The sequence below is a fragment of the Scyliorhinus torazame genome, chromosome 1, assembly GCF_047496885.1.
Source record: "Scyliorhinus torazame isolate Kashiwa2021f chromosome 1, sScyTor2.1, whole genome shotgun sequence".
Taxonomy (NCBI): domain Eukaryota; kingdom Metazoa; phylum Chordata; class Chondrichthyes; order Carcharhiniformes; family Scyliorhinidae; genus Scyliorhinus; species Scyliorhinus torazame.
The window spans coordinates 53,225,531-53,250,716 of NC_092707.1; the positions used below are offsets into that span (position 1 = coordinate 53,225,531).

At 41.2% G+C, this 25,186-nt stretch overlaps 2 protein-coding genes and 1 pseudogene across 4 annotated transcripts in view; 1 reads left to right on the forward strand and 2 right to left on the reverse strand.

Moving 5' to 3' along the window:
* LOC140404745 (SEC14-like protein 2) overlaps window positions 1-1,186 on the reverse strand; it is a 162,131-nt gene extending 160,945 nt beyond the window's left edge. The window contains exon 1 of one of the 2 annotated variants that reach the window (XM_072493557.1): window positions 1,005-1,186. In XM_072493557.1, the coding sequence (XP_072349658.1) occupies window positions 1,005-1,058 (54 nt within the window). In that variant the 5' untranslated portion in view covers window positions 1,059-1,186. Of the gene's footprint in view, window positions 1-916 lie in introns of both variants that reach the window. The other variant, XM_072493567.1, reaches the window with a different exon arrangement.
* A 25-nt stretch (window positions 1,187-1,211) lies between these two features.
* On the forward strand, window positions 1,212-24,873 carry rnf215 (ring finger protein 215). 2 transcript variants are annotated; one of them, XM_072493598.1, is made up of 10 exons: window positions 1,212-1,535; window positions 10,065-10,199; window positions 12,569-12,640; window positions 12,981-13,066; window positions 14,837-14,891; window positions 17,719-17,823; window positions 19,027-19,146; window positions 19,464-19,601; window positions 20,700-20,802; window positions 21,383-24,873. In XM_072493598.1, the coding sequence occupies exons 1-10, from the start codon at window positions 1,227-1,229 to the stop codon at window positions 21,403-21,405; spliced, it is 1,146 nt and encodes a 381-aa protein (XP_072349699.1). In that variant the 5' UTR covers window positions 1,212-1,226; the 3' UTR covers window positions 21,406-24,873. The 2 variants fall into 2 exon arrangements, with proteins under 2 accessions (XP_072349699.1, XP_072349757.1); XM_072493656.1 differs by having other exon boundaries at window positions 1,216-1,470.
* On the reverse strand, window positions 16,994-17,630 carry LOC140405396 (NADH dehydrogenase [ubiquinone] 1 alpha subcomplex subunit 6 pseudogene; annotated as a pseudogene).
* Window positions 24,874-25,186: the final 313 nt, after the last annotated feature.

Below are 25,186 nucleotides of genomic sequence, written 5' to 3' on the forward strand. Positions count from 1 at the left end.
CAGCTGTTACCAGACTCCTGAATGACCCTCTTAGGGAACTGAACTGATCTCTGTACTCATCTTCTCTACTGAGGAGAACTACACTCCGAATGCTCACCCGATATCTGTGCCAGTGTATTTACTTTGCGTATGTATCATATGTTCTATGTTTTTTCATGTATGGAACGATCTGCCTGGACTGTACACAGAACAATACTTTTCACTGTACCTCGGTACACATAATAAATCCAAATTTGTATCTAAAAATTGCATATGAAAACAAATAACTTGCAACATTTTCAAAACTCAAGGGCATAATTGATTTTTAAAAAATCAAATTATTAATATAAAATATTGTCAGGAGTACTGTCTAATGGGAATAAATGGGAAGAGGTTTCATATAATGGAATCTATGCATTCATTGGAATATGCTTGCACCAGTTGTGCATTTATCTGGAATCAACTGTATTGAAAAAGCGAACAATGTGGATGACCAATACAAAGTTACGCAGACTGGTTTAACGAACATTCTGGTGATTTGCTCTATCATTAACAACTATCATACACTGGGACAGTTCTTAATTGTTTTTTTTCTACATGAAGCAGCAGAACTGGAAGCTAGAACTAACTCACAAGCAAAATGCGTTAACTGTTCGGTCTTTTACCAGAACAGTTGATAAAAATTACCCAGCTAAAGTAAACAACAAAAGGTCGCTTCAGATCCTGAGTTCCACCGAGGGTTGCAAAGTCATTCTCTCCCTTTGGAGAAGACAGAATGTGGTGGTTTCAACTATCTTGCGTAACTAAAATAGAGGGGAAAAAAAATCGCAATTTTTAACAGGCTTTCTGTCGTCATCCTTTCTTCCTCAATATCTGTGAATGATTGATATACGCTGCAAAGTCGCAGAGAAAGTGCTCCGGCATTATGTATATTCACCGTTCAGGCTCTCCTGTGAACGTGCAAGCTTGCATAGTTGACGGACGGAATCCTCATTTCTGATCAGTAAAATCAAATAGGCACAAACCCTAATCGCCACATGCGGTGCGATGGTCTGATCGTAGAAACACGGTATAGTCATTTAAAAAGGGGGAATTGATGCAGCAAAACCCCGCCGTCCGGCTGCAAACCGCACCAAGCAGGAGGCTCCTCCCGGGCCACGAGGCCTGGTTACGTGTCCCCGGTAACGGGCGAAAAATGACCCGGAAGGCGTCCTCTGATTGACAGGCGCTCTCCCCGCCCCCCCTCGATGGGTGACAGGGGAAAGATGGCGGCGGCAGGCTGGTGGAAGAGGCTCGGATTTTACTCGCTCTTGGCCGGCTATTTCTTTCGCTGGTGCGCGGTGGCAGCCGAGAAGGTGGCCTTGGTGGATGTTTTCCTCACGGATTCTCGGAGGGGTTGGTCGGCGGAGTTCGGCTTCAAGTCGGGCAGCAGCTACCGCCTGCAGGGCACCGTGCTGGCACTTGGCAGCGGGTCCGAGAGCCCCGGCCAAGGTAACCAGGGGCTGCGCGCCTTTCCCAAACATAACCACGACAGCTTAGAAGGAAGCTTAATATTAGTAAGTGCTGCATTGCGCACATTTGTGGATGCCAGATGCATAAAACCTTTTCGTCCATGCTTTAATCTTTCTCCACAATCTGCAGCAGCCCTTCCCTTCGGAGTTGGTACCAGGGGTAAAATTCAAAAAGGGGGACTGTGATGTATTTTCACAACCAGTGATCTGACGGGATTAACATGTTTACGTTCTTGGGCCCGCCTGTCAAAATACACCACTGCTGAATGAGTTGTTGACATCAAATGCCGGTTGTTGACATTTTTATTTGAATTCTAGTCCCAAAGCGTCACATAACAGTCATTGAATCGGTGTTTGTTGCATTTCGCTTTGAACAAACCGTAATTTATGGTCAGTCACTTACTTACTTTTAACTTGACAAAAGGTATTTTGATTACTTGACGCAATATTATTCGATCCAAATGATTCCCGATGTGTCTCAAGCACTGATAGAAGACATAAGCGAGTGGCCCTTTTGAGTGGACTTTCATCCAAAGTGGAACAATTTTGCCTTTAATGGCTAGTTACAGAATCTTATCTTGATATTATGGCCACTGAACTTTTAAAGAGAAATTCAAAAGTCCATTAATAGCCGAAAGGCCGACACAAGGGCGGCATAGTGGTTAGCGCTGCTACCTCACAGCTCCAGGGACCCAGGTTCAATTTCAGCCTGCGTTACTGTCTGTGGAATTTGCACTTTCTCCTGGTCTCTGCATTGGTTTCCTCCGGGTGCTCCGGTTTCTTCCCACAGTCCAAAGATGTGCAGGTTAGGTGGATTGGCCATGCAAAATTGCCCCTTAATTTCCAAAAAGGATTAGGTGGGGTTACGGGGATAGGGTGAAAGTGTAGGCTTAAGTAGGGTGCTCTTTCCAAGGGCTGGTTGCAGTCCCGATGGGCCGAATGGCCTCCTGCACTGTAAATTCTATGATTTAAGATTTCATGTTTTAAAACTCTTACTGTAGCAAAAGACAAAGCACCAGCTTTGTAGACAACTTGTATGGTAAACCACAAAACTAAACATTCTCATTTTCTTTTAGCACAACAGAAACATACCACAGAAATGCTTTTTAAAAATACATTTAGAGTACCCAATTATTATTTTTTCCAATTAAGGGGCAGTTTAGTGTGGCATTCTACCTAACCTGCACATCTTTGGGTTGTGGGCGTGAGACCCACGCAGACATGGGGAGAATGTGCAAACTCCACACAGACAAGGATCGGACCTGGTCCTCGGTGCTGTAGGCCGCAGTGCTAACCATTGCGCCACCATGCCACCCTCCACAGAAATACTTTACATTGTCCTACATCTGGTAGAGACCGTTAATGTTTAAAGAGAAATTGCAACACCAGTAATTAACTGAAAGAACAACGCCACAAGATTTCACAATTGAAACAAAAACAATATTGCATATTTATAAAAATAGTAAAGCAAGCATGGCAATTGGTTTATACCTACGTATGGTATAAATCCAGTGTTATTTTTATTTCCCCCACCCTCCACCAAGAGTTACCTTATTTTACAAAATCTCAAAGGGTAATTCATTTTCCTGGCACCAACCCAAAGGTATGCTGCAGCTCTTCTCTGAGGTACAAAATTTCTTGGGGATCCTCCCATTATCTTTTGGCTAGGTGATCCTCCAACTTCTCTTCAAAACCTCACAACTGTGGGCTTTTCAGCTCAAACTTGACAGCATTCTTGCTTAGAGATTTAAACTTCAGGAACACCTCTGGTTGCTAATGTCTTTCTATGCTCCCAAAGTTCAGCTGCTGCACCTACAGATGTCTTCCAACTCCTGACAGATGATTTATTCTGCCTCTTTTAAGCTGACTGATGGTTTCTGCCAGAAGGCTAACTGCCTTTTACTGAGGGTTTTCTTTCCTTAGCTTCGAGCGAAATAAATCTTCCAACTTCTTTCCCCCCTCACAAATTCCAAGTCTCTAAACTGAGCTGAGCTGCACCCGCATTCTGTGTAGTGAACAATGAAGATCTTATTTTTTCTGTTTAACGGGCAGGCCTGACTAACCGTTATCTCCTTTGCCCCCCCCCCCCCCCCCCCCCCAGACACAAGACCAATCTGCAACTGCTTTCTTTGAAACACAGAAGAAAAGTAAACAAAGAAATGTTCCAACATCACAGCCCATTTCCATCACAACATGACATACATGTGATGTTCCAAAAATGTAATTTAATTATTTTTACCTTCACCTCAACTCTTTCATTCTGTGGGTCATATGAACAATTTATATCTAATTCAGTTTTACAACTCACTTTCCCAGAATTGCTAGCTTTTACATTCTTTCATCTGGAAACTACATAAATAATTTTTAAAAATTTATTCAGGTGAGGGTAGATTCCCTAGCTCCCTTAAATAGCTCACTAATGGATTATACATTGTTTAAGTTTTAGACTTCTGCCTCTGACCATTAAGCTATTTGTATTTACTTCATGAAATGTATCAGATTCTCAGTCAGATGTTTGCATTTATCTTACATTTAACACCAATTCCTAAAACTAAAAGTTATATTCTAAAACATATGAAATATGAACTAGGTACTCCGGTTTCCTCCCATAAGTCCCGAAAGGACGTGCTGTTGAGTAATTTGGATATTCTAAATTCTATCTCCGTGTACCCGAACAGGTGCCAGAGTGTGGCAACTAGAGGATTTTCACAGCAACTTCATTGCAGTATTAATGTAAGCATACTTGTGACAATTAAGATTATTATTACTAGATGTTTGCAACACCATTAAGTAGACATGGAACTCTCCCAGGACCAGTGTCGTCTTTTAAAATCTTTCCTACTTCAAGACTGTGAAGAAAACAACTTTACAACTCTGTTTCGAAATAAATAACTTTGTCTTTATTAACCAAAGTCTGCATGCAGATGGCTACAGGTTAGAGAGAGAGAGAGCTGTTAAGGTAAACCTGCTCATTCTTTCTCAAGCTCGCAAAGACATGGAGAAAACGTTCAATATTTATACAAAAGCTGTATCATTTTACAAAAACAGACCTTGTTCAAAAATGTCAATACAGTCATAACTTCTGATCAAACATGTTGTCATGGAAAGACCCTGACTCGGCTTATTTGCAGTATTTTGTCTTTAGAGGGTTTAAGACGTGGTCCTATTTTGTTTTTACCTCTGCCCTCATGATGCCTTGACGCAGATGGACCTAGGTCATGAGGAAGTTGTGTTATTAGGACATTCCTAGATCGTTGCTTTGTTATCAGGTTTTAATAAGGTCAGGCACTATCTTCCCTCTTCTGGCCTTGTATGATACAATTATGTGGATTCTTAGCTTTGTCTAGTTTGTCAGGGTCTGATCTTGGCCCTTAGCTGACACAGCTGTCTCACACTTGGTTACATAAGTTGGCTATTTTTCCCATCATGCTATTACTGAGTTTGTACACTTTCACACCAGTCACAATGATTATTGGCTCCAGACGGTTTGCTGCTGCTCATTGTCTTTCTTAGCCTGGGAGCTTTAGGGGGCAATTCTCCAATATGGAGCCCAAGTGTTCGTGCCGTCGTGAACGCCTTCGCGTTTCATGACGGCACGAACCAGGCCCGGGTACGACCGATTCTGGCCCCCACAGAGGGCCTGCATGGCGCTGGAGCGGTTCACGTCACTCCAGTCTGCTTTTGCGGCACCAAATGGGGGCCGCGCCAACCCGCGCATGTGCAGTTGGTGCCGCGCCAACCTGTGCATGCGTGGGGGACTTCTTTAGTGTGCCGGCCCCGACTCAACATGGCATCGGTGTTCAGGGGCCGGCCGCGCCAGAAAGTAGGTGGGCCCCGATCGCGGGCCAGACCCCATTGGAGGCCCCCCCCCCCCCCCCCCCCGGTGAAGGAGCCCCCCCCCCCCCCCCCCACAGGCCGCCCCCGACTGGTCGCGCAGAGTTCCCGCCCGCAGCGACCAGGGGTGAACGGCACTGGCGGGACTCTGTCATATCAGCGTGGCCACTCGGCCCATCCGGGCCGGAGAATCAGCGGCCCCGCCATTCCAGCGGCCGGCGCCGCGCCAAACACACCGGTGCAAGTAGCACCGATTCTCCGCACCTTGGAGTCGTGGCGTGGTTGCGGTGATTCTCCAGCCCGGCGCGGGGCTTGGAGAATCGCCCCCTTAATCTCAGAGCTGTCTTTTCCAATGAGGTTTTAATTCCCACAAATTTTTCCTCTAGTGCAAGCTAGGCAAATCTTCAACCCTCATTTTAACTCCTCATGAATTAGGGATTATCAATCTGGACATGAGCTTCAATCCATATTCCTACACAATGAACCATAGAGCCTTCGGCCCCTAGCTGCCCTCCCTCTCCTGGATCATGGCAGGCTGCCTGTGTTTGTGAGTTTTCACAGATGTTATTATTATGCATCTTGTTATTTAAATCCATTGCTGATGTCATCAGTAAGAGCTGTGATATGTTGCTTTTACCTTGTATATTCGTATTTAACTGTCATTAATTCTAATTCTATTCTGTTACTGTTATTTCAATGTTTAGCTAGGTGCTCATGTTATTGAGTTCATGCTGTATTTTAAACTTTGTTATTTTTATATATTAAAGAAGATCAACTTTTGCCACATCGTTTTGGCTACCTATTTGTGGTCAAGTTACCACAACAGAAACCCTTCTCCTCTCAAAGCCCATTTCCATTGCAGCAAAATCACAATAGTCTTGTATCCAGGTAGAAATGCTGATTAGCTACCCTTGAAATCCCACAACTCTTTTTCTTGCAAGTAAATGGACAGTTTATTGCACATTTGCACAAGCTGACATTCTCCATCTGTGTGTGTGGAAACTCGATCTATCCAGTAGTTCGCACACAGTCTGCTGCCATTGCCTCAAGTGTAAACATCCTGCACCACCTTCTCTTGAAAACAATTTGGGCCCCCTTTAATTTTTAACAATCAACCTACCAATACTTGCTGTCAGGCACACTTCAGAATGAATCATATGACTCCTGTCATTTTACCCTAAATTAAAGACACTTCTGAAATATAACAATCTTATAAACCTAATATTTGTAACATCTTCCAGCTACTGTTATAACTCCCTACCCCACCACCCTGTTGACTCCTCTATGTCTGCCATCTTGAAAATTCACCTGGTACAGGCTTTCAATGAAATAACTGGATTATTGGAGACCCAGATGTTATTTTAATTGGTCATATATAAAAGAACGGTCCCTATTTCCTAGAAACTGTAGAATAGTTATCACCAGGACTGTAGTGCACAGATGTTATTAAAAGAAAGTGTTCGGTCTACTAGCATAATAAAAACTAAAAAATCTTTTAATGCACACTTGTGCCTGCACAAGCAACCTTGACTATCAGTCTAGCCATGCCTCCTTTGTAACTGGTACTAAATGATTGTTAAGATATTGAAGCATATAATGGTTACAGCACAGAGGAGGCTATTCAGCATGCAGTATCCATTTTTGAACACCATATTCCAAGGTGGCCTAACTAAGGTTCTATACAGCTGCAGCATGACTTGCCAATTTTTATACTCAGTGCCCCGGCCGATGAAGGTAAGCAAGCAGTATCCCTTCGTGACTACATTTTCCATCTGCATTGGTACTTTCAGTGACCTGTGGAAATACTCTTAGGTGTTATGCTATTTACTGTATAATTTCCCACCTTCCAAAATGCATTACCTCACATTTGTCCGGATTAAACTCCATCTGCCATCTCTCCGCCCAAGTCTCCAACCGATCTATATCCTGCTGTATCCTCTGACAGTCCTCATCACTATCCGCAAACTTACCAATCAGGCCAGTTACATTTTCCTCCAAATCATTTATATATACTACAAACAGCAACGGGCCCAACACCTCTAGTCGCAGCCCTCCGTTCAGAAAAGCTCCATTCCACTGCCACCCTCTGCCTTCTATGACCCTGTCAGTTCTGTATCCATTTCTCTGATCCCGTGTGACTTGACCACTCATGGGGCGAGATCCTCCGACCCCCCGCTGGGTCAGAGAATTCTCCAGCACCGGATATTCGGCAGGGGCGGGAATCGCGCCACGCCGGTTGGCGCCCCCCCCCGCGATTCTCCAGCCCTGATGGGCCGAAGTCCCGCCGCTAAAATGCCTGTCCCGCCAGCGTAGATTAAACCACCTATCTTACCGGCGGGACAAGGCAGCGCGGGCGGGCTCCGGGGTCCTGGGTGGGGCGCGGGGCGATCTGGCCCCGGAGGGTGCCCCCACGTCGGCCTGGCCCGCGATCGGGTCCCACCGATCCCCGGGCGGACCTGTGCCGTGGGGGCACTCTTTCCCTTCCGCCTTCGCCACGGTCTCCACCATGGCGGAGGCGGAAGAGACTCCCTCCACTGCGCATGCGCGGGAATGCCGTCAGCAGCCGCTGACGCTCCCGCGCATGCGCCGCCCGGAGATGTCATTTCCGCGCCAGCTGGCGGGGCACCAAAGGCCTTTTCCGCCAGCTGGCGGGGCGGAAATTCGTCCGGCGCCGGCCTAGCCCCTTAAGGTTGGGGCTCGGCCCCCAAAGATGCGGAGCATTCCGCACCTTTGGGGCGGCGCAGTGCCCGACTGATTTGCGCCGTTTTGGGTGCCAGTCGGCGGACATCGCGTCGTTTCAGGAGAATTTCGCCCATGATTCTGGACACCTCTATTAAATCTCCTCTCAACCTTGTATATTAACATATGGCATGGACCTTCAGTACATTTTTACTTTACTTCCTGTGTTATCCCCATATAATGGAAAATTTGATCGCCAACTTGTCATTTTTTTTAAAAACCTTTAAAGATTTTAATGTTTCACTGTTCTGATATATTAATAAAACAGTTACTCAAATGCTTTCCGAAAACATTTTCCTCTATTTTTTATTTTTCTAATCAACTGCAGGTTCTCGTTGGGGGGGGGGTTACTGGTTTGTACTCAGTTGAAAATCTTAACTTTGCAGCAGTACCTTATTGTGTCAGCAGGATAGACAGTTGTATTTATTCCAGTTTTGCTAACTTGACAACAAGTTTATTGTGAACTGCATGAGCAATATTGTTGCCTGGTTAATTGGGCAACGTGCCACTTTCCTTGGATTTGATGGATACACCTGAACGGTCCAAACTAACGAGTCCATGTTATGTTAGTTTTGGTCACCAAATTAAATATAAATTTTTAAAAATTTTTTAAATGTTTTTATTCTCCATTTTCACATTTTCTTTCAAAATTTACACCCCACCCACAAACCGTAAACGGTAACAAATACAAAATCAATCCCCTTAACAATACCAACGATCCCATCCTCCCACCACCCCAAACAACGGCCCACCTGTCAATATATGCATCCCCATAAAACAAACCCTCCCACGGTGGAAACAAAAAACAAAAGAGAAAAAGAAAAAGGAGTCCTGGACCGCCCATGGTCACCATTGACCTATAGAATCCACTCCCCCCCCCCCCCCCCCCCCCCCCCCCACACTCAACGCCATCCAACCTCTGGAAGAGTACCGTACATGATACCCAAGAGTTGTAACCCCCCTCCTCCCAGTCTCCAACTCCACCCGTCCACTGCCTCTTGTAAAACTCCTCCCCCAACCTTAGTTCCTTCCCCCCCCAACATTCCACCCCGGCTAGACCACTCGGACCCTGTTCTGCCAGGCTCTGATGGCCGCAGCCCCTCCCCCCACCTCACTCTTGTTCACTGGCTGGCTTAAACCGGCCAGCATGGAGGTCCCTGCCCGGGTACCTTTCCCCCTTGCCCGGCCCTAAGAAAGCCCAGAAATCCCCTTTTAGCACACAAACCCCGCATATCCACCTACACCCCAAAGAGCCCTCATTTCGAGTGAAAGTTCCATCACTTCCCTTGTCCAAATATATACAACATTGGCTCCTTTAGCCCCTACACCTGCAGGCAGTGAAACAAAAAAAAGAAGAAAATACAGTCAGTCATGAGGTCACATCGGCACATGGCCATTTCTCAATTTCTCAGTTCTGCCACAGTCCTTCTGCCTCCGCAAACTCCTCCACTGCTTCCGCCGTTCCAAAATAAAAGTCCCTGAGCTTGTAAGTCACCCTCAGCTTCGCTGGATATACAAAACCGCACTGCACCTTGCTAATGTACAGTGCCCTCTTCACCCGGTTGAAGGCAGCCCGCCTCCTCACCAGCTCCACCGTAAAGTCCTGATATACACGTATACCAACTGCAGCCCACTGCACCACCCGCTTCTGCTTGGCCCAGCTCAGGACCTTCTCAAATTAAATATAGATTGATGGCCAATTGGAAAAGTTTGGTTCTTTGTCATTTATTCTTTGAATAAATATACCACCAAATTATAATGAAATGATTAAAAGTCCTCTCTGATTGGTAAGACAGTCATAATGAAAGTGGCATAAGTACTTCCTCAAAGTGTGTGAATTTAAATTCCTAAGAAATGCATGCAGAGACTGATATTTTTATATTTATACATTATGCTTTCAGATGTTTGGACTGTAATTTAGCCCTCTGTTAGATGTAGTCTTTTAGTAAAGCACTGTTAAAATCAGGTGATGCAAATTCATAGTTACTGGTTATTTTTAAGGTTAAGGATGAACAGTTGGATGTCTGTCCAAACACTGGAGAGAAATGGATTGGGGTTGTGCCTGTTGATAAAGATCAGGTTGAAGGAAAAAGGAGCAGTAAGCAGGAATCATTTGCTGCAGCTGTTGTTAGTAAGGCAAGTAATATGATATACATTTACTTTTGAAAAGTTATATTAATATCAAATTCGCAACTTATTAAGTTAGAGTATCTCATTCATATAGTAGACCTGTACTCAAATAGATGCTGTACTGTCATCTTCCCTATCAAGATTATGTTTGGTCTTTCCTTGTGTTCTGCTTATAACACTGCTTATTTCAAAGACATTAACAGCATTAGTACTGCAGACTATGTAATTAGATTCAATATAAATATATTATTCTGGGTAAAAGAAGGTGCCTTGAATTATATGTATTTGATTTAAATTCTGCACACTTTAATTTTTTGATAAATAACTCTTTAAAGCATTACACAGTAATGCAGAGAAACCTAATCTGGATAAATTTTGTTTATTCAGATATATACTTTAAAAGGCAATGTCTATATCAGTATATGCAATGATTTTTGGAGCATAATGTGTAGCATTGATAACATTGTAGAGTCATCCAAATATTTTGAACCACAGGTGTACATTTGGTCCCCATTATCTCAAAAATTGCTGAATGTTTGCACACAAATATCTTCATTATGGATGAAATTAAATGGAGTTAAACCTGTTAACTGGAGTCCACCGTTGAAATTTTTTTTGGAACTTGTCTCCATTAAAATCCATCACTGGGAATTTGTTTTCCATGAGTCACATCTCAACTCTGTTTGTTCCTTTTGTCTAAAGACAACATGTGAGACCAATAGCAAATTCTTACTCTAGGAAAAGCCCTAGTGTGTGTATCATTTGAGACAAGGCTTCAAACTTGAGCTTCCAGGACAGAAATCCAAAACTGTTGTGTTGCAGCTATGCAAATTTCTATATTTTAATTGATTTCAACAAATTTATATCAAACAGTATTCAGTCATTCCTGCTTGGGAAAATCATGCATAAGTTCAAAGCTCTAATAATCACATTGCTCTGAAATGGCCACTGTATTTGTTTCATTCGTAAAGCACTTTGAACTTTTTCCTGATGTACATGCAATGTTGGTTTTCCAAATACATTTGAAGCTGCATACTTCCATAAGTCTGCAGTTCATAACTACATTTTATATTGGCTGACATTCAGTTTGTAGGAAATGTAGCCTTTTTATGGCAAAGATTTTGAACACAGTAATTTTGAGCTTACGATTAAGGAAACTTTTGCGCACAGCATTTATTTTGATACCAGAATATATTTTCCGGAGATTGAATTTGTTTCGTAGAGTTTTTATTATTTTTTCCTATAAATTTAGAGTAACCAATTATTTTTTTCCAATTAAGGGGCAACTTAGCCTGGCCAATCCACCTGCTCTGCACATTATTTTGGGTTGTGGGGGTGGAACCCGCGCAGACACGGGGAGAATCTGCGAACTCCACATGGACAGTGACCCGGGTCCGGGATTGAACCCAGATCCTCGTGCCGTGAGGCAGCAGTGCTAACCACTGTGCCACTGTGCTGTCCAGAAGTTGTTTTTAAAATGTATGTTTTTTTCTGTGAAATCCATCGTCTCTCTTTCAAAGAATGTTTTCACCTGGAGTTCTACAGTTTAAGGAAATTATCTCTTCTGATAACAGCAGCAGAAATTGCCCTAATAGAAAAACTTGTAACAAAACAAATCTGAAGAAAAGATAATTTAAAAAAATTAACTGGGAAATATATTCCTGTCTCTGTAACAGGCTTGTTATCTTGCATGGATGCTGGTGAAGGAACACTACAATTGGGTAGGGTTGCCAATTCTGGTGGAACACCGTCCTGGAGCCTGCAACCTCTAATGCCCCAACTAGTCAAACAGATTCTTTGCCATCCCTACCCCCAACTCTCTCAATGTTTTTAGAATTAAGAGACAAAAGTTTCTTAAAGAAAGTGAGGGAAAAAACATTTGTTTGTTACTGCCCATGTGACTTTTCTCCTGGGTTGTTTGCAGCAGTGCCCAAGAGGTCAATCTTTCCTGGAGACTTCAAGACAGTCTTGGAGATTTGGTGATTGGAACTCTGGGACCTCGCCCAGTTTCACAGACCGCAACTCCATTCTATTTTGGATTTGTCACTAAAGCTGAATTTAATGTACTGTATATTGCTTTTAAGCTTACAGTTCAGAAATAATAAAGCTATAGGATCAGTTTATATTTTGTAAGTAAATAATATCTTTTAAACAATATATTACTGACACAGGTTACAATAGAAAATTATGGCAGGTGATGGCTCGTAATTTGATAACCGTCTTCATAAAGATCATTTTCTGATTTACAACAAAATATAGGTTGCCAATAGTTCCATAGATTAACATTTAGAGCTGTTTTATAGATTAACATTTAGACTTGCTTCATGCCAAAGTTGCTGTCTGACCTCTTAGTAAAATGGCTTCTATTGTTGCAGATGAAAAGAGCGCTTGTTCTGGGAGCTTCTGCACTGTTGATTCTGGTTTTAAATCAAAACGCCTTCACTGAGGTAACTCAAAAATGTATTTGCTCTCATACAATATATAACATATATTGCGGTCAGCGTATCTATTCAGAATAATTTAAATATTTGTGCAGTCCTTTTAAATTTAGTTGTTTAGGTTTTTGTTTGTTTTGTGGCTTCTTAGTAAAGCCTGCAATCTTATTGCCCAACCTAGCTCTTCTATTGTTAAGGATATTGGCAGCTGCAGTATTTTTTTAACCAGATGATAAAATGTGAATCTTTTGATCTGATAAATATTACTTTTAATTGTCCTTTTTCAAGCATTTCATGATTCACCAATGAATCCTTATTATAGTGAAATAATTATATTTGTATTTTTTCTAAGATGGACATCTCTCAAGTGCTTTCTAAACCCGTGGTTGTAATGCAGGGTTCTGAAAATGTGACCAAGCTTCTGGGAGCCCTATTAAGGTAAGACAAGGATTGACTGTTCAGTTTTATTTAGAGTTATTTTGACTCAGTCATCACAGATTGTCATCATTTTAAGGCATTGTGTAATATTTTGCTATGAAATATATATTTTTCAATAAATTTAGAGAACCCAATTATTTTGTTTCCCAATTAAGGGTCACTGTAGCGTGGCCAATCCACCTACCCTGCACATCTTTGGATTGTGGGAATGATACCCACGCAGACACAGAGAGAAAGTACAAACTCCACATGGACAGTGACATGGGGCCAGGATCGAACCCGGGTCCTTGGCGCCGTGAGGCAGCAGTGCTAACCACTATACCACCGTGCCTCACAATTTTGCTATGAAATATGTCTAATAAATCTATTTGAACTTGAATGAAGCCCTGAACACAATGCAGAACTTTTTTTTAAAAATTAGTTCAACAATTGGGAATAGTACATGCCTTATGGTTCTGCGTTCTATAGTCCCCATTTGAAATTTACACAAGTGCTTTTTTTTTTATTCATGAATGATAACAGTGAGTTTGGAATTTCTAAGATTTTTTGGAATAGTGTCATTATTTTCCACATTCCTTCTTACATGGTGGACCTCCTGTGCATTTACCATCTCAGGCTTTAAGGGCCCACAGTCAGTGCCCGAGCAGTACAAAGTCCATCCAAGAGGTGAGCAAGATTGGCCACGGTAGTGTAGCATTTTCTCCTCCCTCTGTGAGGATGTGCCTGCCTGTTGCTCTGTACCTTCCTAGAACATGCCTTGTGCAGACTGAAAAGATGGAATCTTCCTCCTATTGGTCTGCAAGGCACACTGCAGCACCACAAAATCTTGGAACTTTGTCCCTTTTTTTCCCAAGTCTCTATATAATAAAATTCTGAAAAGTGATTAATAATGGCCAAGCACCTCTGCAGTAGGAAATGTTTGCTGGTCTTGTTTATTTGCCCTCCCTTCACATCATGTAATATTGGTTCATTAATGTTTTTTGACATGTTGTCCCAAAATCCAGCATTCAAACCTAAAGCTATATAAATCATAACATACAATTCATGAAGGAATAGAAAGAACTTGCATTTCTGTAGCACCGTATCACATCCCTCAAGAAGGTCTCAAAACACTTCACACTGAATTTCTTTGAAGTGCAGCTATTTTTAATCTCGCCCACATTGATGCCTTGGGTAAATACTACTTGTTTTAAAGCTGGAAGTACATTATTTTCTGCACTGCTGTACTCTCCATCGTGGCAATGAACTAGGCCTATTAGACATAGAATTTACAGTGCAGAAGGAGGCCATTCGGCCCATCGAGTCTGCACCGGCTCTTGGAAAGAGTCCAAACCTCCACCCTATCCCCATAACCCAGTAACCCCACCTAATCCCCATAACCCAGTAACCCCACCCTATGGGCAATTTTGGACACTATGGGCTATTTAGCATGGCCAATCCACCTAACCCGCACATCTTTGGACTGTGGGAGGAAACCGGAGAACCTGGAGGAAACCCACGCACACACGGGGAGAACGTGCAAACTCCGCACAGACAGTGACCCAAGCCGGAATCGAACCTGGGACCCTGGAGCTGTGAAGCAATTGTGCTAACCACCATGCTACCGTGCTGCCCCATTCATGTAGCATTCATGTGCAGCTGTTCTTTAATGATGCCACAGTGGACTTAAAAGAGGGGTGTGCACAACATCTTTTGTTTTACTTTCACATAGATTGACAAGTGTACATATCTTAGGCATGCTAAAGATAACTTTCATTGAACTCTTTTCAGTGGTCTTCGCGCATCTGCCAAAATAACCTTTAAAAGCATAATTCAGGATAATCTGGTACGTTGGATTTTATTTTATTTATGATGTTGAGAGCTTGCAGTGTGATTGCTGAGTTATCATAAAATGTATCCATGACTTTGAGGCCGGCTATTTGGCTAGTAAAATTATTTCTTAAATCAGAACACAGTTTTGTAGCTTGTGAACTGTCCAAAATGCAAGCTGGGGCATTACAGTTAGTGCCTTTAACACGGACAAAGTAAAGATGTCAGTGTTGGGAGGCAGTATTAGGGATATTGAGTTGATGACACTTGTGTGAAGAGATAAAACAAATACCTTTTCTTGTTTTTTCCCTCCTTCTGAAGGTGTTGACTCTTTGCTATGCAAAACCTTCAAGTGCTGTATGTTTATGTGTGATATTTGACAGTGAGCATAGGCAGTCAATTCAGCCCGAGACTTGTCCTGATTTCCCCAAAATTGCATCCATGCAAATTTTTAGGAGTGGTTACTATATAAAGATGAGGAGTAACAACTCTGGGCAGTTGTCTCCTCGCTAACCCAGGGGTACTTAGGTAAATTGTCACACCATACTTTGTCATGCCCTGGCTGAGATCAGCTAACTCAGCACAAACCAGAGATTGAACTTTGTTAACCCATGTGGTTTAACTGCTCTGACTAAACTTGTCACCCCCACCCCGCCTTCCCCCAACGGTACAGAGTCTACCAGCAAGCGAGGGGAAGGACCCCAACACTCGGAATGCGTTTGATAAGGTGTCACATAGAAGGTTAATTCACAAGGTGAGATCAGACGGGATTAAGGCTAACCTATTACCTTGGATAGAAGACTGGCTGACAGACAGGAGACAGAGAGTCGGGATAAATGGGTCTTTTTCTGGATGGCAAGATGTAACTATTGGGGTGCTACAGGGTTCGGTCCTTGGGCATCAGCTATTTACAATCTATATTAACGATTTGGATACAGGGTCTATAGCCAAATTTGCAGATGACACAAAAATAGGTGGGACAGTAAGTTGCAATGAGGAAATAAGAACCGTATAAATGGATATAGATAGGTTAGGAGAGTGGGCCAAAATGTGGCAGATGGAGTTTACCGTGGATAAGTGTGAGGTCATGTATTTTGGTCGAAAAAATGGAATGGCAACTTATTATCTAAATGGGCAAAGACTTCAGGGTGCTCCGATACAGAGGGATCTGGGTGTCCTCGTGCATGAGTCACAGAAAACGAGCATGCAGGTGCAGCAGATAATAAGGAAAGCAAATGGAATGTTGGCATTTATAGCAAAAGGAATGGAGTGTAAAGGTAAGGAAGTGTTGTTGCATCGCTTCTCGGCCTTTTGGCTAAGATCAAGTGTCTGTAGATTGAGCCTTTGGGTTCAGATCTGGTATGTCTCTCTTGTGGGGACCATAAATTCGATTCAATTTGAATTCGTTTTTTGGAGCAGGCGAGGAGCTGGATTAGGGGTTCGTTTAAAACTATACTCTCTGGAGTTTAGAAGAATGAGGGGAGATCAAATCGAGGTATACAAGATGCTGAAAGGTATGGATAAAGTAGACGTGGAGCTGATGCTGTCTCTTTTGGGGCATTCTAAAACGAGAGGTCATAATCTTAGAAGAAGAGGTAGCAAATTTAAAACAGATTTGAGGAGAAACTACTTCTCCCAAAGGGTTGTGAATCTGTGGAATTCGCTACCCCAGAGTGCGGTGGATGCAGGGACAGTGAGTAAATTTAAGGAGGAGTTAGACAGAGTTTTAATTGGTAATGGGTTGAAGGGTTATGGAGAACGGGCAGGACAGTGGAGTTGAGGCTAGGATGGGATCAGCCATGATCACATTGAAGGTGTTTAGGCTTGGGAGGATAAATTGTCTACTCCTAGGTCATGTGTTCTAGGGAGGAGATGTTCTGGCTGAATTTGCAATCCAGCTCTTGGTCTGTAGCATTGTAGGTAACAGATGAGGAACATATTGGCTATGGTAGAATGGTGGAGCAGACTCAATGGGCTGAATGGCCTAAATATGCTCCTACATCTCATGAATCTATGACCCTATATCTGTATATGTGTGGGTAAAGCTGGGTGCAACCCCTACCACCAAGCGGTAGGAGCCCCAGCTTAAACCCGCCAAATCATTGTAAAAACCTATACACTGTTCTAAAGATGTAAATTAGTATTGTTGGAACCCTGGTCATGGTTATGGTGACAGCGAGGGACTCATCTTGTTGGTTCGATTTTTTTGTTATTCTTGTTGCATTGTCTTTTTCATGCAAAACTCAGTTTTTTGTATCTAACTCCAAACACCAATAAAAATATATATATTTTTTAACTTGACAAGATTTTTATTATTTTTGAATACATTTATTTTACAATAGCCATTCTCCCGCATTATTTACACATCTTGGCCGCCATAGAACCTGGAGAGGAAATCTGTGGGTCGGGGGCTTTCTGTTTCGTGGAAGTACTGCATGATGTGTGTCTGCTGTTTCCACACTTGAATAGTTTCTTCAAGATCCATTTTACCCAGCAAGTCCATAATCCGGGGGTCGGTATCTTGGGCATTTTTCATGAACATATCCCGCACTTTATCCTGTCCCTGTTTCAGAGAGATGTCCAGGTGGAATTTCTGTATGGTGTTGGGTACTTCCCGGTACCAGGCCTGGTAAAGATCCCCCGCACCATTCGCTTGGCTTCGCTCTGGTTCCGGGACAGAAAGGGCTTCACCACCTTGACCGAGCCCATCACCCGGGCGCTGCCGGCCACCGCCATGTTGACCCGAACCCGGGAGCGGGGAGGATCAATAAAAATATTTTTTAAGAAACCAACATTGTTATGAAGGAATCTTGGAGTGAAAATACATTTTTTTCTAACATCAGGGAGTAACTTTAACGCTGTGGTCAACCTGTGGGCGTTCACGAGGTGGTCTGTATGGGGAATGGCAAGGAGTGATTTGTACAGGAGAGAACAGCTCACGGGTTCAGGTATGTAATGTAATGTAATAAATACCCTTTCATTTTCACTCAGAATCACTATTTTCTGTTGTAACCCATCCCCTTTTTGTTCGAGGAAGGGAGAGTCAGAGAATATGTTAGCCTATCTTGCTATCAAGCAACTAGTAATTGGCCCAGATTTAGAATTGGCAGAAGTCAGAAATAAGTTATCGTAGATATTGGTGCGGAAATCGATCTTTGAAGCCTCAGAATACCTCCAAAACAGGGGTTGACTTATGTGCCGACTGTAAAAGTGAACTGAACTGTCGGTGTGGGTCTTGGTGTCATTCTTTGTCATTCACCATAAAGGGTTTGCTCTGTGTGGGCTTGTCTTAAACCTCTGCGTGACTTCATAACATGGTCTGTATCACCTGCTTGAATCCCCGTGCCCAGTTATAAGGTACGAGTAAGTAAAACATCCATTTGTGGAGTGGAAAATGGAGGCTTACTTACTAGTAGCACATCGTGGTTGTAAGGTGGGGGGGGGGTGCAGAAAATGGTGTCGGTTGTTATGAAGAGTCGACTTGTCTGCTGCAAGCCTGGTTGAGTTCAGTCAGAAAGACTTTGGAACAGCCAATAAAAAGATTTTCAAAAAAAAAGATAGACTTGGGAACAAATAACTTGAAATTTAAATGAGAAATAAGTACATGTGATAAATAGTAAATAAATGTGATAAAATGAAGAAAACTGAAGCCTCACAAGAGCCTCATATTTTAGATAAATCACCTTAGAGATTCTAAGTAGACAATAAATGTGTTTTAAACTATAATTACTAAATTGCCTTGTCTTGAAAAATTGTATAGATATATGTGGTAAGCACCTTTCATGACCTCGGGACATTTCAAAGCTCTTTACAGTCAATGAAGTACTTTTTGAGGTGCAGTCACTATTTTAATGTAGCAGGCAATTTACACACAGCAACTCAACCAAACAACAATGTGATAATGACCAGATAATCCTGCCTTTTTATGATGTTCATTTGAGGGATAAATATTAGTCAGGACGCCACTCTTTGAAGTAATGTCGTGGGAAATTTTATATATATCTTTGAAAGTAGATAGGGCTTCGGTTTAACATCTTGTCTAAAAGACAGCATATCCAAAAGTGCAGCACTCCCTCAGTACTGAACTCGAGGGTCAGCCTAGATTTTGTACTCCTGCCTTGAGTACGAATGAATTCCGTTTTCTTTTACAGAAATATCTGCAGCAGCTGTGGAACACTATCCTGTTAGTGGGTTTAATCTTGTGCACTGGAGTCATTGTGCAGGCTCAGTGGCAATACAGACATTATGAACCAAGCAGTGAAGATATGGAGGTTTGTCTCTCATTCCTGTTTAAACAGGCTGATTATACTAATGATATCATGACTCAGAAAATTGATTCCAAAACAGAAATGATCTGTATGATGTAATTTTTGCCACATTTTATTGGTTTGCGTATCCTTGCTGTGTCAAAGAAAATGGAGCATTATATCGTAACTTGATAAAAATTGAGATTAGAAACTATTTAATACTTTCTAATTTTGTTAACTTCATTAAAAAATTATTGAAATCTACTTTATAAACAAATTAAATGACTAAACACTATTTTAAGTATCAACTTTGATCCCTTCATTCTATTATTTGCTTGCAGACGCCCTTGAAGCAACAAATCTTAAAGCAATTATCAGCATTGAAAACTAGAAAATATTATCCGAATAAAAGACGGAAAACACAGTCCCAAGAACTTGAGAGCTGTGCAGTGTGCTTGGAAGAATTCCATAAAAATCAGGTGTATTTCAGTTTGTGATTTGAGTAACAAGGCAAGGAATTGGGCAATAAAAATAATGGATATTTATTTAAATCCTCTTTCACGGTCTTACTGTTTTGATTCTGCTTCGATCTCTTTCTCTTTTTTAAAATTTAGAGTATCCAATTATTTTTTTCTAATTAAGGGGCAATTTAGCGTGGCCAATCCACCTATCCTGCACATCTTTCGGTTGTGGGGGTGAAACCCACGCAAACACGGGGAGAATGTGCAAACTCTACACAGACAGTGACCCAGGGCCGGGATCGAACCCGTCCTCAGCGTCATGAGACAGCAGTGCTAACCACTGCGCCGCCTGGATAGCACAGGGTTAAATCGCTGGCTTTGAAAGCAGACCCAGGCAGGCCAGCAGCACGGTTCAATTCCCGTACCAGCCTCCTCGAACAGGCGCCGGAATGTGGCGACTAGGGGCTTTTCACAGTAACTTCATTTGAAGCCTTCCTGTGACAATAAGCGATTTTTATTTCATTTAATCTTTTTGCAAAATATGCTAAAGGGTTTTTTGAACCACAAGTGACTTTAAATAAAAATTAATAAAAGCATCAGTTGTAACTTGGTAGTAGAAATGTCATACGTGTGTCAGAGTTTGGGGGTTAAGGCCCACTCCAAAGATTTAAGCACATAATGTAGGCTGATACCTTGTGTAGTTCTGAGGGTGTACTGCATTGTCAGAGAAGCTTTCTTTTGGATTAAACATTAAACAAGGCCCACTTGTTTATTCAGACAAGAAAGATCCCATGACATTTTTTGAAGCATTATCTTTGTTTTTCAGATTCAGGTTTTTCATTATATTTCCTTGGTCTATATAATTCCGCTGCCCACTGCCTTCAGTAGATGAACTATTCTAGGAGCAAATATCACCTATTAATAATAAGTCATTAAGCCATGCTGCGTCTATTTGAGGGTCATTTAATAACCTACTTTAACAATACAGTTAAACAAAAGTCACTTGATTCAACACTGCTCTTAGGGTGAAAACTTTATATTTAGAACATTGTACTAAATTATTTTGGTGAAGGGAGAAAATGCTTTGAAGATATTTAATATGACTTTTACTTGTAGTGTTTACGAGTGCTGCCTTGTCTACATGAGTTTCACAGGGACTGTGTTGATCCTTGGCTGCTACTTCAACAGACGTGCCCCCTATGTAAACGACATGTACTAGGTAAGAATTATAGATTCATTGCTGTGTAGAAAAGAGGCCATCTGGCCAATTACGTCCACATTGGCTCTTCTTTAGAGCTATTCAATTAGGCCCATTCCCCCACTCAATCCCCATTGCCCCGCATCTTTATATGTGGAAAAAGGTATAAGTTAGTAAACTAATTTTAACAGTGATCTTCTAGACCGAAATGTGTATAATTGATGCATTGAAACTGATCACAGGAGCAATGCTACAACAATGATTTAGTCCAATTTTAAAAGACAATTTATGAAAAGTACAGTTAGCTGTAATATTCCTGGGATAATTCTTTATTGGTGACCACATAGCCCTGTTGATGTGCAAGCCATGACAGCATCAAGTTTGTTTTGAAGATCTTCGTGGTCACATAATCTCCTGACATCTGTGGGACACATGAAGAATGGCTGGAAGTTATATAGGTTCAGTCAAAGGGCCTGTACTAAACCATGCATCACTTTAATGTTCAGGAAAGAGCAGGGGATAAATGTGTGCATATAAAGAAAAACAGAACCGTATTAACCTGTATTTATTGTCTTGTATCCTTTTTTGTCTTTAAAAATAGGTGATCCATGTGAGATCGGCTGAATGTATTATTTCTCAAGAACGGAAAACAGGAGACCTCCATAGCTCTCAATTTATGTACATCTTAAGACTTGCTATATTGCACTTTATTCATTCCATTCTGCACACCAGTTAAATTTGTAGTAATCAAGTGAACACTTGACTTTAACATTCATTGGAATGTTTGGTTTTTTGACTTGCACAAACATGAGGTAACCTGCTTTTGATATACCCATGAATGATGGTTAGTTAGATATACTCTTTGTTTTAGTGGGTAAACTATTAAAGACTATACCTATTCAGTAGTCTTTATAATGTTCATGCTGAAGTAACAGTGCATTTTGCCCCTTATTTATTGACTATATTTATTCTCAAAGTTTATCTATTCCCTGTTGTAAAAATGCGTTGCTGATAGTTAAGTATGCTTCTGACCAGTAATTCAGAGGCTATTCATGGAGCACCTTTCAGTGCAAAGCTGTGTTCTTCACATATAGGTGACAAGACAGATCTGCAATTGGAGCATTTAAAACTTATCAAAGGTTTTGGCAGCTTATGGCACTGTGCTTAGGAAACCAGTTTCACAATTTAGCTGCTGGTGTATTAAAAACAGTTGAGTCTAAATTATGCAATTTATTATCCCTGATGTATTTTGCAATTCGTATTCTTTTCAAAATAACCATGAATTATTGAGAAGTTTATAGATCTTACCAAGCCTGAAAACTTTTCGACCTAATCGAATAAAAACCTTGTTAATGCTGATCTTCCTCATCCATGTACGGCACTTTACTGCTGTAAAGCGATCAGGCATTCGTAATGTAGAAATAAAATGCTAGATTTTTTTCTTTAAAAAAAAATAAATTTAGAGTACCCAATCATTTCTTTCCAATTGAGGGGCAATCCAGTGTGGCCAATCCACCTATCCTGCATATCTTTGGGTTGTGGGGGTGAGACGCACGCAGACACTGGGAGAATGTGCAAACTCCACACGGACAGTGACCCGGGGCCAGGATCGAAGACGGGTCCTCAGTGCCGTGGGCAGCAGTGCTAACCACTGCGCCACCATAGAAGTACAATGATATGACAGTTGGCTAGATCATTGTTCTTGCTAATTAAATCTGTATTTTAAAAATGCATGCAATCGTCTCGCTGTACTTTTTTTTAACAGCTAATGGTGTGCAATTTGAGTTTTGGAGCAATCTGGATAAACTTAAATGTTTCCCCCAAAAGGTTAAAATCTAATAATTGAGTGCATGTGCTTTAACTAGAAGATAAGATCCAATTCTCAAAGTGTGCATTTTGCATTGTAAAGTGTTGTTGCATTATGTAAGGAGAGGCTTTTAACGAAGCGAAGACTGTAGCAAACACTTTTTTTCTAGTTCCATGAAAAATACTTAAACATTCCAGTGCCTCAGAACACCAGCTCCCCGAGTGTAGTATGTTGCTGTTCCTGCTTTTCATATTCTTTCATTTCCTTTGTTCATTTCAATGTGCAGCTTCCAACTATCCCAAGTTTTCATGCATTCTGCAACCAATCATAACCCCCAGCGTGGCTCAACCATATTCTCCACTTGTTTTTTAACTTGTTCTGCTCTTTCTCTTGGCCTTTTTTGCCATGAGTCTGAACTCCAAATTCTTAATAATAATCTTACAAATAGGCTTGTAAATCTACAAGTAGGCTTACATTAACACTGCAATGAAGTTACTGTTAAAGACCCATGTATCTGCACTCTGTTCCTCAAATTTAAAGATAACAAAATTTGGGGTATACTTTCTTTCACAGTTCTTAATTTCAAAATTTACATTTTCTAAACTGAACTGCACCTGTCAACCTGCCGGTATGTTCATATCTGTCCACTCTCCTCGCCTGCCCATGTCCTGCAATTTCCCAGTCTCCTATGTTTATCATGCCCCCTTATTTGGTTTCAGCAGAAAACCTTTATATTATTGTTTATGTCAATGTATAAACTCTTCATGTAAATGTAAAAGAAAAGTCGTCTCAGAATAGGGTTCATTGTTGCTGGAATAATGTATACTTAGGTAGTATATTTACATCTGTTGTTGATTACAATTTAGTGATGGAGACAAGTTATCTTGGAAGTTCATTTAGTTTGGTTACTTTCTTAGGAGGTAAAGCAATTTGGATAGGATGAATTGAGCATGATATGTGTAAATGAGTTCCAGAGGTTGATGCCTTTTTCTCTCTGGTGCTAAGATCTAGCAGAAAGAAATTTCCGAAACATCAGCTAAATTTCAAACTTAAACTACCATTCTCTGCCCAGAGGATACACCTTTCGTCCAATTCCAGTTATGGATACACACTCTTAAAAATTAACAATGGAGATTAAATGTGAATTAAAAGTTTCTGAAATTGTTAAACTTCCATTTAACAAATGGTGATTCAATGTTACAGTAAACCTAGATGGAATGGCATTGTTCGGTGAAGCCAATCTGATAACTCAAAGATAGCAGATGCCTATGGAAAGGCTAGATGTTTAATATATGGATCAATGGCTAAATTTTCTGTATCATTGGTACAAAAGCTATAGATGGGTATATGCCTAAAATAAATTTGAGGAAATAATTATGCATTTGTTTATTTCCCTGAAAAATACAGCCCCCTTAGAGAACTTGAGCGTAAGTTGGAAAGAACTAAGAACCTAAATAACCAACTAAAACACCGCTACTTACCTGTGGAGCATTGGTTCTTGCCTTTTAGTTTCTTCAGTTAGGATCAGTCTTCCTGGTGGGTGAATCTGTATGCTGAAATATCAGGCGTCAAGTGGGAAAAATCCTAGCCCTTATTTTCAGATCTACCCCTCCAGATATCATCAATGAACAATGCCCTAAATTACTACAGACCTGCGTAGTTTGGTTAATTATGCAGTCTTTTCGAATCTCATTAGACTTGATTATCATGGAACTAACTCAACCTCAAAGACAGACCATTTTCCCCAGGAGGTAAGGTTATCAGTAGACAATTAACCAACGCATTAAGCAGTAGTATTGATATTGGGAAAAAAAGATTCTACAACTTGAATTTTTAATAAATATTTTATTCTTAATTGTTTAACTACAACATTGAATAAAATGTAATTTATTTTACAGTGTGTTATGATTGCTTATTTAAATTTTAGACAAGGGCTTTAAGTTAATCAAAAAACAGACAGTCTCCCATTTTACTCGCATGCCGCAATTCGCTTCAATAATGAATTTACAAAATGTAACTTGTACGTTGCAAAAAGTATCCTTTATTTAAATTGTTTTTTTGAAAAATGTAATTTTTAGAAATGTACAAATACCATGTTATGACTTAGAGAGGATGTGCTGGGAAAAGAAAGGTTTTTTTTGGTTAACTGTTGCAAAGCTTTTCTGAACAGAAGCTGTTTATTTTAATTGAAAATAATTCAAAAATATGCTATATTGTAACATTTTCTTTGTAGCTCCTGTTCCAAAAGTCATGAATAAAAAAGCCTTTGCCTGATTTTAAAACAAGTGATTGTAGAGTCTTCAATGTACTGCAAACAGGGTTGTTTTGTTCTTGACATAATGTGTACAGCAGTTAATCACCCTGTAACCTCCTTTAATAAAACATTAGTTTCAGAAACACCGTTAACTACTTCACTTCAAGGGCGGCACAGTGGCAGTGGTTAGCACTGCTACCTATGGCACGGAGGACCTGGGTTCAATTCTGGCCCCGGGTCACTGTCCGTGTGGAGTTTGCACATTCTCCACGTGTCTGCGTGCATTTCACCCCTACAACCCAAGGATGTGCAGATTAGGTGGATTGCCCACGCTAAATTGTCCC